The following is a 13,287-nucleotide window of genomic DNA, read 5'->3' as shown; positions in this document are numbered from 1 at the left end:
ACCCAGTTTTAAAGCGGTTTACCCGAGATAAAATGACTGTGTTAATGCTTGTAATTTATTAATGTAAATACATTTGTAATATACTTACATTTTCCAAATTGGCCCCGTTTCCAGATGCTGCCGTGGGGTACTTAACGGGTGACGTCACTCTCTGGCCGCTGTGTTGATCTTCAATTCTTTTCCGGGTATACGACACGTCACTTATGATGTGCCGTGTATAGGCTGTTCTGTTGTACAGCCCGTAACGCGCGTGAAAAGCAGGGACCGCGCATGCGCGTTACTGGCTGTACAACAGAACAGCCCATACACGGCATGTCACAAGTGATGTGTCGTATACCCGGAAAAAATTGAAGATCAACACAGCGTCACCCGTCAAGCACCCCACGGCAGCCAATTTGGAAAATGTAAGTATATTACAAATGTATTTACATTAATAAATTACATTTATCTTGAAAAACCCTTTTAAGCCTCCTACACAGCTGTTTCTATTACAGTTAATGACGGTTTCAACCTACATATGAAAATGATGATCATTATCACCTGTTTGGCATAATTATTTAATCATACACCTGACTATAATCCTACACAATTCATGACTTTGTGCAAGTGTACCTAGAAGAATTGATGCGGGTTTAAAGGCAAAGGGTGGTCACACCAAATATTGATTTGATTTAGTTCTCTCTTCTGCTCATTCACTTAGTTGTTTTTATATAATTTAACAAAATACAATTAACACTATTTTTCTACAACTGCCCAAAAATCTTTCACAGTACTGTACACCTGGACTCCTTCCGATGTATACCTCCAAAAGAAGGAAACAAATGAGATGTGAACAGGGCCATATTAAGTAGGAACATTCCTCGTTTACTTCCAGTGGATAAAATTCTGCCCATGGTCATGTGATGATCACACAGGTGCTATGATCGTTAGAGGATACAGCTGTTATACATACTGTAACGGTAACGAGCTGTGCACCTGTGTGTCCATCACTTGACCATGGACAGCATTTATCCCATGGAAGTAAACCATGAATGTTCCTACTGACAAGCCGAGAGCCTGAAAACCGTGAGGAATAAAGACGGAAATTATATTAAAAACCTATATAAAACTTTTAAAAATTCTACAAAAAAATAACATTAATTTGCTGAAACCGGACAAATCCTATAACTAGAATAAAAAAAGACTGCTGCTTTTCCCTGACAAAACAGGCACCTGCAACATGTTCTAAGGCTCTTGGGCTCCGTTGATGCTTCCTTTTCCGTCAGTTTTCTGACTCTTTGATGAACACTATTATATCCATTAAAAAATAAATAAATAAATGAAACCTGGTGAACCTATTATAAGGTCTTCCTCACAACAGGTCTGTAGTGCACATTTGGCGTATACGCTGGAAAAATCTCTTGACAAACTGAACGTATAGCCTAGATGTATGAAACTGTATGCCATACAAAGTTTTATACATGGCCTAATAACCCCCGTTCTGAAAAACAAAATATAAAAATATATGCCGTGCGGTACATCTCTTTTTGTGGGATCCCCTTGTATCGACTATGATTTTCAATAGGGTAAAAGAAAGGTATACCAACGTATACCCCCCAAACATATGCCAAAGTGCACATTTTTTGCAAACGTTGGGTACATTACATGATATGGTCATGTTTAGCAAGTACATAGAGAGCATTTCTCTCTGTATATGCCTAGTGGACATGAGGAGTGAACATAGCCTAAGTCAAAGGGATCATAACAACTCCATCATATTCTACATGGTTCCTGTTAAAATAAGGGCCATGATTCCAGTGTGAACAGAGTCTAATGGTCTGGCATATTTGAGACCTGAAGCCAAAAAACCTGGAAAAAATGGCCAACTGCTATTGACAGAACGCCACCGGACACCGACAACCCTATAAGTTGGGTTATGGGACCTCTAAAAACTCATCCCTTTCCTTTGTATGCAACTATCTTGACAGACCGCGACAATAAGCTTTTGTAGGTAAATCATGGGTCATTTATTTTTTTTATTTTTTTAATATTTCACACTGTAGGACCATGTAACTTCCATCTGAATACAGTGTTATGTAATTAATAGTCCGTAAGGGTAGTCAGAGTCTTGGTAAACAGAGGTGTTTTACTGTAGATGTATGTAGTGGTGATATCGGACTAATCAAAATATTCTAAAGCTCATTTTCCAAAAACTCAAACTCCGGGAACATGCGCCTAAACATCGTCAGCAAAATGTGGAACAGCTTCTCTGCTCCAAATCAAACTAAAGAGTAGTTAGTACAAGCAGAGAGGTGTGCTGGCATGCAACGATCAATTGTGTTATGTGAAGCTTAAAAAAAGTCCAACTCAGGAGCCCATGCAGTTTTTCCAATTGTGGCTCTATATTAATTTAGTAGCAAACACAGAGCGCAGCCAAGGTGAGGTGATAACAAAGGGATTACAGGGGGCGTATATGAAGTACATGTCACCAAAAGGAACAGACAGCTATTATGGGAACTGGTGTCATTATTATCATAGGAAAAATAATCATACAGTGTTAGAAATCCCATTGGTACTTCCAAACTTTCCAGAAAGATAAAAGTGAAAGAGAAGGACAAAAGTGGTCAATGAAGTAAAAAACTGTACAGGGTCTCTAACATTTGAAGAGTCCTATAAAATGAACCCGCTGACATTAATACTATAGAGTAGATGTTTTGTGGGCCAAACCAATATTTAAAGTAATGCATTGACAAATTAACAAGAAACCATTAACATCTCTGAGACAGTTGCTGATGTACAGAAGCCCAAGTGGGTTGTATACAATAGTAGTTGGCACACAAAAGGCCTTGTGCTAAGCAACAGGTGCGGAGACGGCACATATACTTAGACCAATAGCAAATAATCCTGCATCTAGATAATAGCTTGCTATGCTTTCTGACAACTTTGTGATATTGATATTATCCATCTCTGTAGAATACGAGGGTCATGTATAAAACGGTCTAAAAAAAAAAAATAATCCTTAATGGCCATGCACAATTTCACAACTTTTTTATTGTCTCAATGCATCTGAAATAAGAAACGAAGCAACTTATCACTTAAGCAAATAATTTTGAGTCAAAATTTCCTATTGTTTTGTTTCTACTGCTACTAAGCAGACTTATTCATCTCTATGGTAACAGACTACAAACACACCCTATGTTGTCTGATGCTGCAGTCATACCCCCTACCATCTGCTTCCTAATTATTTTTAACATACCTTCGGTAGGCTATCAATAGGGGTCAGTTGGAATAGAGAATGACTGCCGAATCAGTTGCTTCCAAAAAGTTGGTTGAGAAGGTGGACACAGTGCAAATAATATTAGTTGTGCTACTTAAAGTCTCTCATTTCCCAAGTACAGTTCAGAAATATAAGCTACAATTTGATATTTGCCTATTTTTTCATATATAACCCACTACTTTGCAGATCTAATGACTAAAAAAAACAAATATGGTCGTCTCCTGAAATTTATACCGATGTCTATGATTGAGCCCGTCATGAGAAATAAAAGGCAGAACACAATAGGACATTGCCAAATTGGACCATGAAAATGTATATACACGTAATGTCATTGATGGTCTTTTTCCATGATTTGCAAATATCCATCTTGATTCTTCACTCAATGTATTATTTGACCTTCAGATTAAAGTATTTATCACATATACAGTACATTACAGAAAAATTAACCATCAAAATGGAGTCAATTGTACCCCTAGAATGTTCAAAGTTTTACTAGTTTTGATCGACTTACCAATATGTCTACAAGCTTTTCTCCTACATATCATTGTTTGACACTAATAGAAAATCCCAGTCACAATCCTCTGCAGTCTAAGTAATGAGGCACCAGCAGCAAGAATTAGATGCTGGTATTCAGGGACTAGAGCATATCTTGTTAATACTAAATAGAGCATTGTGTTACCAGATACACATTTAGCAGAGATTAATTATTACTTAAGGTGCATGGACAATTTCTAATCCATAGCTCTCCGCTGTTAAAGAAAAAAAAAAAAAGTCACTTACTAATGCAATATGTCTAAAGTTGTGTTCACATCATCTTAAGGACCTTCGTCTGAGATCCGGTGAAAAATGGCAGACAAAATATCACAGCATTTTGTCCAGTAAAATGATGGACACCATTACGGAAACCCAATGAAAAATATTAAAGCCGGGGGGGGGGTCCACCGCTTCTGGTTTCTCATTGTTCTGCTCCTATGACAGAGCAGAACGACAGAAAACAATAATGCTGATGTGAACAAGGCCTAATTCTTCTTCCTTTTCAAGGTGTGGAAACCGGCAGTGAGTAAGCAATTCTACGGATGCAGAGGTCACGTGATCAATGACAGATCCATTAAAGCAAATCTTTCACCTACTTCATGCTGCCCTCTCAGTTAGCAGTATAAGCTTAGTGACAAGAATATTAATTTAAACTCTGTGACTTTTATATGTAAATATGCTTTAGTTTTGCAGAAATTAATTTTTTTTAGTTGCAGAGCGCTGTGAGCTCAGAGTCTGACTTTTTTTTAATGAGATGCGGGCTATCCGCACCCAAACACCACTGATTGACAGATATCTTCCTAAGAACAGTAATAGGAAGAAAGCGGAGAATCAGTGGTGGGGGAGCTCCGCAACTCACGAATACGCCAGACTCCAATAGGAAGAAAGCGGAGAATCAATGGTGGGGGAGCTCCGCAACTCACGAATACGCCAGACTCCAATAGGAAGAAAGCGGAGAATCAATGGTGGGGGAGCTCCGCAACTCACGAATACGCCAGACTCCAAGCGCTCTGCAACTATTAAAATGTAAGTCCACCAAAACTAAAAGCATATTTACATATAAAAGTGACATAGTTTAAATCAGCATCCCTGTCACTCTCCGTGAGCATTTTTCCCCCCATTGACTTAAAATGTGTGTTAGGTTTTTACTTGTTATTCTGATGGTCAAAAGTAATGGGAACGTAACTGAAAAGGGTGAACACAGCCTTAAAGGGGTTGTCTCACTAAGATAATCCTTTTCTATATGCCCCATTAGGGCATTAGGATCCCCCTCTATTAGCCAGAACAGAGAGCCACCATCAGCGACTCCCGCTCTGGAGAACTCAGACAGTCCATGTATTCCATGGATGGCTGTTTATTTTGATTGGCCGCATGTAATACTAAATTTTCCCTGCAATGGCCGATACCAAGGAAATGTATGGCAGGTCAGAAGTTCTTCATTGAGAACAGCCAACTGCTGGGCTGACGATTTTAAGAAGGGGTTGTCTTCATTGGCACATGGCTCACAGGGACTTTGTTTTGCCTTCCTCTGGATCAACGCAACACTAAAAAACGGTTGTTTTATTTTAACCTATGGAACAAAGAATTGAGTGCATAACTATATAATTTGTGTATATTAATTTTCCAAGGCTAGAAAATAGCGACATTTCTCCCAAAAAATGTGCAACTGCAGGAAAGATCAACTGACCAAGTTTAAAGCGGTTACTATTTATTTTACGGATGTACGTTTCTCCCAATACCGAGCACAGAAATTAACTATAGTGGTGTACGATTGAGGAGCTCTAGGCATTTCTGCTCTGTAAATATACATTTTTGAAGTCATATGAAGAAAGTCATGTGACTGAATATAAACTATACTCTGCACTTACCCATCAACCACAGGTCTGGTGAAAGTTTTTTAGCACATTTTTAGTTATTAGACCTGCTGATATGTGCACTTTCCACTGCTCGTCTCCATCAAATATCATCTTGTATAAAAGGTACCTAAAAATAGGACTTCAAAAAGAAGCCTTTTGTATTCTAGCCTATAGTAACACTATTAAAGCTTCAAAAAGCTATAAAATGCGGACTTTATTTTTTTCAGTATTCATTGGATATTACTTGCCAGCAATTTTCTATTGGTGTATTATAGAAAAGGGAGTGGAGGGAAGATTTGCCGCTTATATGGATGCTACAAAGCTATGCACACTGTACAAAATGACATTTATTTATCGCCAGCATTGGTGATACAATGTGTACAACGTGTTTATGTGTACGTGTGTATGATTCACTCGCTAAATCCATTGCATTTCACTTTGTTCTCGGAGTATGGTTTATTTTATAAGAGGTTAGGTCATTTATTTGTATACGGTTTGGTTTGTCATGTAAACGGTTTGTATTTGTGTAATGACAGGTCTGTGATTGCGTGGGCTTAGAAACAGCGGACTCTTTAAATAAGGATATTATCAGATGCTAAACCGGGGGGGAGATCAGCACGCCCACTGTACATCCTCTGTATCAATGTTCAGGGGTGCAGTCCTCAGTCACCTAGATACTTTCCAGAAGGACTGTGTGAGTATTGTACAGCCCATTCCCCCTCCGGTTTAAAGGTATTATGAGAATCTCACTTACTTAAAGCAAGAACTCTCTCATGAGAGTGATGAGTTAATGCTACATACAATGCATAAGCCTAACGTACCCAAAAAAATACGCCCTTCAAGTTCAACCCGGCATGATGTCGGTGCTAAACCAGAGGAAGGCAAAATAAAAAGAAAAAATTTGATTCTCACCGTAAGGGGGTAAAAAGATTTTCCCAATTTCCACAGTGGCCATTAGAATAAAATCGTAGATTTTCCACGTGGAAAAAATTCCTACTTTTGATCATATCGGTTATGCGCTTTGTAGCTCATGCATTTTCTAATACAGTAGCCAACTGCATGCTGTGATCTTGGCTTTTAATCAATAACAGAAAATAAATCAAAAGCAGTCCTATATCTATTATATCCAACAACAAATTTCCTGGAAACTAATACTTTTTTAGTAAAACATAAATCCCAAAAAGTGCTATCGATTAATCGTAACACATATGGGCACCTTAAAAGAGGATCTGCCGTGGAGGTACAAGCTGTAATAAAAATACTTCCTGATTGATAGATAAAAAATGTAACTCGGCTACATCTGTGTATGTGTCTATCCACACTAATTTAGTTTTTAGTTAACTCAGTTGGTTTACCTGCAGTTTTATGGAGTAGCACATATCTCATATGAAATGCTACATCACACTAATATATATATTTTTATTTTTTTTCAGGCTCAGTATTGAGGCAAGAAAGTAGCACGATTAGAAGTCAATAGAGGGAAAGCCATATTTCTAACATAAAATTTATCTCTTTTTACTACAATATATAAAATCAACCAAATGATCAGTGAATCAGTCTGGAATCTTCTTTGAAATCTTTTTGCTTGCGGTTTCCTTAGAAATAAATAAAATGCAGTCATGAATTTTTTTTCTGTTTTACTCCAATCTCAACAGACTACACGTGATTGCTCATAAAATGGAGGACAACATTTTCATATGGGACCTATAATTTGTGAGAACAAAAACAGCTAAATCCACATGATAAATCCTCACTAGCTCAACTGCTTGCAATAAACCTGTCACCTCCGCCAACAGCTAAATTATTTGTGCAGTTTATGGAAAATGCTACAATGCGTTGTATATTTTTCCCCTGAACTCCAGCAGAAGATAGCACATTAAGTGCAAGTCTCTATGGTTCTAGGGTGTATATCAACGGTACTCACAGTGAATTCGCCCGTCACAGCATCAAAGCCAACATGGATGGTGTGTTCAAAGTCTGAAGGGAGGGAGATCTCTGGGCGTTCCTTCTCTTTTTTTTTGTTGGCTAAGGACAAAATGAATGAAAGACACATATTAGTTTAAAAAACTAATTGTAATACTAACCCGATATCCTTTGAAATTTGATAAAATAAAGATGTAGGCAAAGTAACAGTTGCCTTATGTTCCAATATTGTCAGTCTACCATTTCTCATAGACAGTCCACGAAAAATCAGTTTATAAGGGGACTCTACATGATGCCTGTTCAAAAAGCCTCCTATTCACAGAATAGGTGATCATTTTTTGATCGCTGGGGTCTCCACTGCTGGGACCCCACCGATCGTGAGAACTGGTGGTTTCGGACTCCCATATCCTCTTTACTCCCTCCACCGCAGTTAGAAGGAGCTTGAATGGAGTGGAGGTCAAGCATGTGCCTGCAGCTCCATTAAATGTCTAGGAGAATGAAACAGCCAAGCACCGTACTCGGCTGTTTCCATCATTCCCATAGACTTTGAATGAAGTGGCAGCGCACATGATCGAATGCTGCTCCATTCAATGTCCCCCTCACGGTGGGTGAGAAGTGAAGAGGAACAGACGGTTCGGGACACCCGTTCACACGATCGGTAGGGGCCCTTAGCAATCAGAAAATAATCACCTATCATCTGGATAGGGGATAATTTATGATCTGGGGAAAATGCCTTTAAAAAGGAAAAGGTCTATAAAAGATACACAGGTAACATGCCCCGAAAAAAGTTGTAATGGCGAAACCATGCGTTGGGCTAACTACTTGGAGCGCCGCGTGTTGGAGGGTAAAATGCTTCTCAAGCATCTTAAAAGAATCAAGTATAATTAAACAAACCTTTTATTGGAATAACATCTTGCAGTGATACTCTATGTATTATTGATCTTTAAAGGTCTATCTTACACCATGTATAATTTAGATTAAGTCTACCCCATACCATTGTGGAGAGTGGATATTAGTTCTGGATAGTACTATAGTTCCCAGCAAGATCACAAGAAGTAATACACGCAGAGCTATATGTCTATACGCTGATGGTGGAGTCCAAATTATAATAAAAGTCGGAAGAGGAAGGTTGGACATACTAGTGCAAACACGGACTGTTTGAGTGGTAAAGTACATACTGCCTATTAAAAGATATTACAAGTACCGTACTGTTAACTGCCAGCGATATGGTATGACCCTGGCATCAAGTTCTAGTAATGCTATGACCTACCTGGTGCGACTAGTGCATAGTATCCAGAGCTGCCTGCCTAAAGCTGGGGAGCCACAGGCAGGGAGCCTGAATGCCATATGTGTCTCCCGACCCAATAATTGATCCCCATTTACCAAACTTTTCATGGAAGATCAGGGATTTTTCCTGTGCAATATTTGCATGTAGTTTGCGTTCTCTCCCGATGATTTACGTAGGTTTCTAATGCTCATTTAATTGCTGCTTCCATGTTTGTCTAATAGATCGATTATAAGCCCTACCTAGCCAGGATCCGACATGAATAAATACATTCTCTTTGCGGTGCTGAGTAATACGAGGAGGAACAGACGGTTCGGGACACCCGTTCACACAATCGGTAGGGCCCCAATAAAGATAATCAAACCAACATTTGTTGTTTTATGGATTGTAGGTTTAAAACAATGACAACAACATATAATTATCAAAGAAATTCCTTGACCTCTATGATAAAGGGATTCTTACTAATATAATAAACATGCAGTAATTCATATTATGTAACCCTCATAGTGCAAAAAATAATAAAGATTGAAATTACAGTTCCCGCGGTGAGAATGGCTCCTCATGCTACACGTTCTTTTCCAGTTGTTTGCTTATTCGTGTTATAGGGCCACTGTGCCACATTGCAATCAGGAAGCTTTTTTCATTTTTTTACCTGCGCTATAAAAATAAAACCTAGATTCTGAATGGCTGTTATGAGAGCCAGGAGCCCTATGATAGAATTGATTGTAGCATTTTAATACTTATTAGATAGGAATTCTCGCCTAGCAAACATTTATCTTCCCATCGAGCAACGGAGAACACTAACTGAATAGACAGGAGGTGGTCAAGAGCATTGCTATAAGGCGGTGTTCACACATGCAGTTGTATAGTGTAAACACAAGCTGACGTGAACCGATCACCTACACGGACACGCGATCAGCACTTGTTTTGCCGGATTAATAGATTTTACTTCTTGACCGATCAGATGAAATTAACATTAGTACAGCCAATAAAGTGTCTGCCCTTACAGTGTATACAGGTCTGCTGCAGTATATATACTGTATGTGTTCTTTTTAAGTTGCATTCAATTAAAAAACATCACTCAAACTGGAAAGGAACAGTCACTATTGATTCCGCCAAAAGAAAACGGAAACCATACGGAATGGAGACAATTGGAAACCATTAACAACAGAGGCGTTACCAAAAATTAATGGTACTGCAAATGGAAAGCTATGGTTTCCATTAATGGGCTCCCCTGACGGAAAGGTTTAACGGAACCCCGGCGCAGATGTGAACGAAGTCTTACTATAGCAGTAAAGATGCACATTTTTATACCCTGACCAAACAGGAAAGTTCCTGTTTCGATTGACAGGAACACAGCTTTTATTTAATCGGAAGATGTCATGGTGCGCAAAATGTTAAGAACATTGAATTTTATCTTTACTCTTTAGGTAGAACTATTTTATTGGCCCGAATAAAACAACCTATGGACTACAGTTGGTTGTTCAGAGGCCTCATGCCCACTTAAGTTATTTTCTGTGCGCTATCAGTTTTTTTTTTAACTGATCGCACCCTGACATTCATTTCTATGGGGCCATGCACACTTCCGTTGTTTTGACGGTTACGTTAGTTTGTTCCATCAAAAGTAGTGCATGTCCTACTTTTGTCCGTCGTTCAGGGACCGTGGGGCCCATTGAAGTCTATGGGTCCATCAAAAAAACCGACGGCACACGGAAGGCATCCGTGTGCCATCCGTTTTTCAACAGCAGGGCGTGCCAAAGTTCCCAGCGTTCAACACACAAGATGGAATTTAACGGACCGTTTAAAAAACGGAAGCCAAACGGAAACACAGCATCCGTTTAAAACGGAACGGACACGGAGTGACAACGGAAACCACAGGGATGTCACAACGGACACACAGATCCGTTTTAAACGGACATGAAAACGGTGAAGGAAGTGTGCATGAGGCCTAAAACAGGTACACAATGTATAGTTCAAGAAATGTGTGTGTTGCATATACAGTAGTAGTAAAAGTAATACCGTATCCAATCTACATAATCCGCAATGAACTAAATACATCAGCAGCACAAATATCTGTAATATAGAGACTATACTGTTCAGCTCTAGGTTTGCTTAGTCTCGATACAATTGTAGCAAACGCTCAGCTATGAGAATGGCTAGTGTGTAAGGGCGTGTTCACACGTTGCAAACAAATCATCAATTGCGCCGATTTAGGAAAAATGTTGCTTTTGCCACAATTTATGCAATCGACGCAAAGACCATTATTTGACCATGGCATGTGAGCACACAATAAGGGTATGTTCACACACCGTGACCAAAGACGTCTGAAAATACGGAGCTGTTTTCAGGCGAAAACAGCTCCCGATTTTCAGACGTTTTTTTGTAGCAACTCGCGGTTTTCGCTGCGTATTTTATGGACGTTACTGGAGCTGTTTTTCAATGGAGTCAATGAAAACGTCCCAAGAAGTGACATGCACTTCTTTTTCGCGGGCGTCTTTTTACGCGCCGTATTTTGACAGTGACGCGTAAAATAACACCTCGTGGGAACAGAACACCGTAAAACCCATTGAAAGCAATGGGCAGATGCTTGTAGGTGTAATGGAGCCGTTTTTTCAGGCGTAATTCGAGGCGTAAAATGCCCGAATTACGTCTGAAAATAGGCCGTGTGAACATACCCTAAGTATTTTCATCAACTTGATATAAACAAAACAGACCGCAAGCAGAGATCTTGAAAAGTGATATGTATTAACAAAGGGGGAAGTTAACAACAATTCTACGCCAGTCTTCTAGCGTAGAAATGTCACAAACAGGCGAAAAGTCGCAAATTAAAGTCTGTAAATTATAATCAGAAATCTACATGAGCTTCTGGCAAAATCACTTTGTAATCTCAAACAACCCCTTGAGGCATTTTCGGTTTTGGAATTGAGCGCTCCTTTACACAGTATCCTAAATCCTGGGAATATAAATGTTACCACTCTTCTCCCCAGTGATCCGTAAATAACCCCCAATGTGGTTGGAAAGGCAATTCCAAGTATATTTCCGTTGGGTTCGGCACAGTCCCTTGGCACATGCAAGAAGACTGAAATATAAGATTTTTTATGAAAAGCAGCCTAGTAACTCTACACAATGGCAGATACCCCAAATTGTTAAAACATGTGGGTATGATTTACAAGATAACAAGGAATACTCAGAACTGGGTTTCATTGCTTAGTCTAGAGGATCAATGTGGAAGGCATTTCCTTTCGGAGAGTCTGTTGCACATCTTAGTAATTAAAGGTGCAGTCCCAGCCACTCAATTCAAACAGATTTAGGATTTTTCCTTACATGGTCAATTTAGATCTTTTTCATACATATAATTTTCCTCTACACTATTGGCCTGTTATATATAGTGTACAGATATCACTTAAAAAACGGATAAACTCCTTGCATTTTTACACTTTCATAATTGATCTGTGGGAGATTAAGCAACGTGTGCATGTAGACTCATTTTGGTGTGGAAAATACGCACCAAAACCGCAGTAAATTTGCAGGTAAAAAAACCGCACCTGGTCGTGCGTTTTTTTTCGATGCATTTTTTGGTGCGGCTTTTACGTTTTGATGCATTTTTCAGTGCGTTTTCATGCGGCAGGTTTTGGTGCGATTTTCCACTGGCAGATACAATTCGCAAGCGGAAACGCAAGACAAATTAACATGCTGCGGATTTAAAAATACGCACCGCAGGTCAACTTCCGTCCCGAGAAACATACTGCAGCATGTACATGAGTTTTCCTGGAAACTAATGGACTATGCTGGTACTGTATTACAATGCGGATTTCCTGCACGAGGCAAAACCGCACGTAATACTCATAGTGTGCATTGAGCCTAAAGGGGTTGTCCAGTTTGGGGGCTGTTTTTTTTATACCGATGACCTATTCACAGGATAGGTCATCAGTATATGATCGGTGGGCGTCCTGTTCCGGCTGCCGACAGCAGACGGATCCGACTACAATATAGAGACCATGCTTGGTTACTGCAGCTCTGCTCCTATTCATTTGAATAGGAGAAGAGATGTAGTACTGCAGCACAGCCACTACACATTGGTCGGAGCCTTCCGTTTCTGCCACCGACCCTGCATAGCTTCCAGCAGCCGGAATTGCTGATCTGTGCCGGGTCCAGCTATTGGATCCCCACCGATCATGCACTCATTACCTCCTTTGAATAGGTCATTGGTATAAAAAACAGCCCCCAAACTGGACAACCCCTTTAACTTGTATGTTTTTGAGTCTTTAAAGAAAAAGTAAAAATGCATCAAAAAGTCCAGCACTCCAATAAAACTGCTGTAAGGCCCTTTTCATAAACACGTTTTCGCTCTACGTTTAGCGAGTATGTCGGGAAAGCTCCCGACGTACATGCTAAACGTGTCCATAGGGCTCCATTAGCCCAACGGGGGCCAA

At 39.6% G+C, this 13,287-nt stretch overlaps 1 protein-coding gene across 6 annotated transcripts in view; it reads right to left on the bottom strand.

Moving 5' to 3' along the window:
* Positions 1-13,287, bottom strand: part of PAK3 (p21 (RAC1) activated kinase 3) — a 182,549-nt gene that overhangs the window by 55,741 nt on the left and 113,521 nt on the right. For 3 of the 6 annotated variants that reach the window (XM_075835822.1, XM_075835821.1, XM_075835823.1), the window contains exons 3-4: positions 7,571-7,671; positions 2,533-2,562 (exon numbers count right to left, since the gene is read on the bottom strand). In XM_075835822.1, coding sequence (XP_075691937.1) covers positions 2,533-2,562; positions 7,571-7,671 — 131 coding nt within the window. The remainder of the gene's footprint in view (positions 1-2,532; positions 2,563-7,570; positions 7,672-13,287) is intronic. The other 3 variants (XM_075835824.1, XM_075835825.1, XM_075835826.1) reach the window with 1 other exon arrangement.

This window comes from Rhinoderma darwinii, chromosome 8 (genome assembly GCF_050947455.1).
Source record: "Rhinoderma darwinii isolate aRhiDar2 chromosome 8, aRhiDar2.hap1, whole genome shotgun sequence".
Classification (NCBI taxonomy): domain Eukaryota; kingdom Metazoa; phylum Chordata; class Amphibia; order Anura; family Rhinodermatidae; genus Rhinoderma; species Rhinoderma darwinii.
This window is presented reverse-complemented; position numbering and strand designations above follow the sequence as displayed.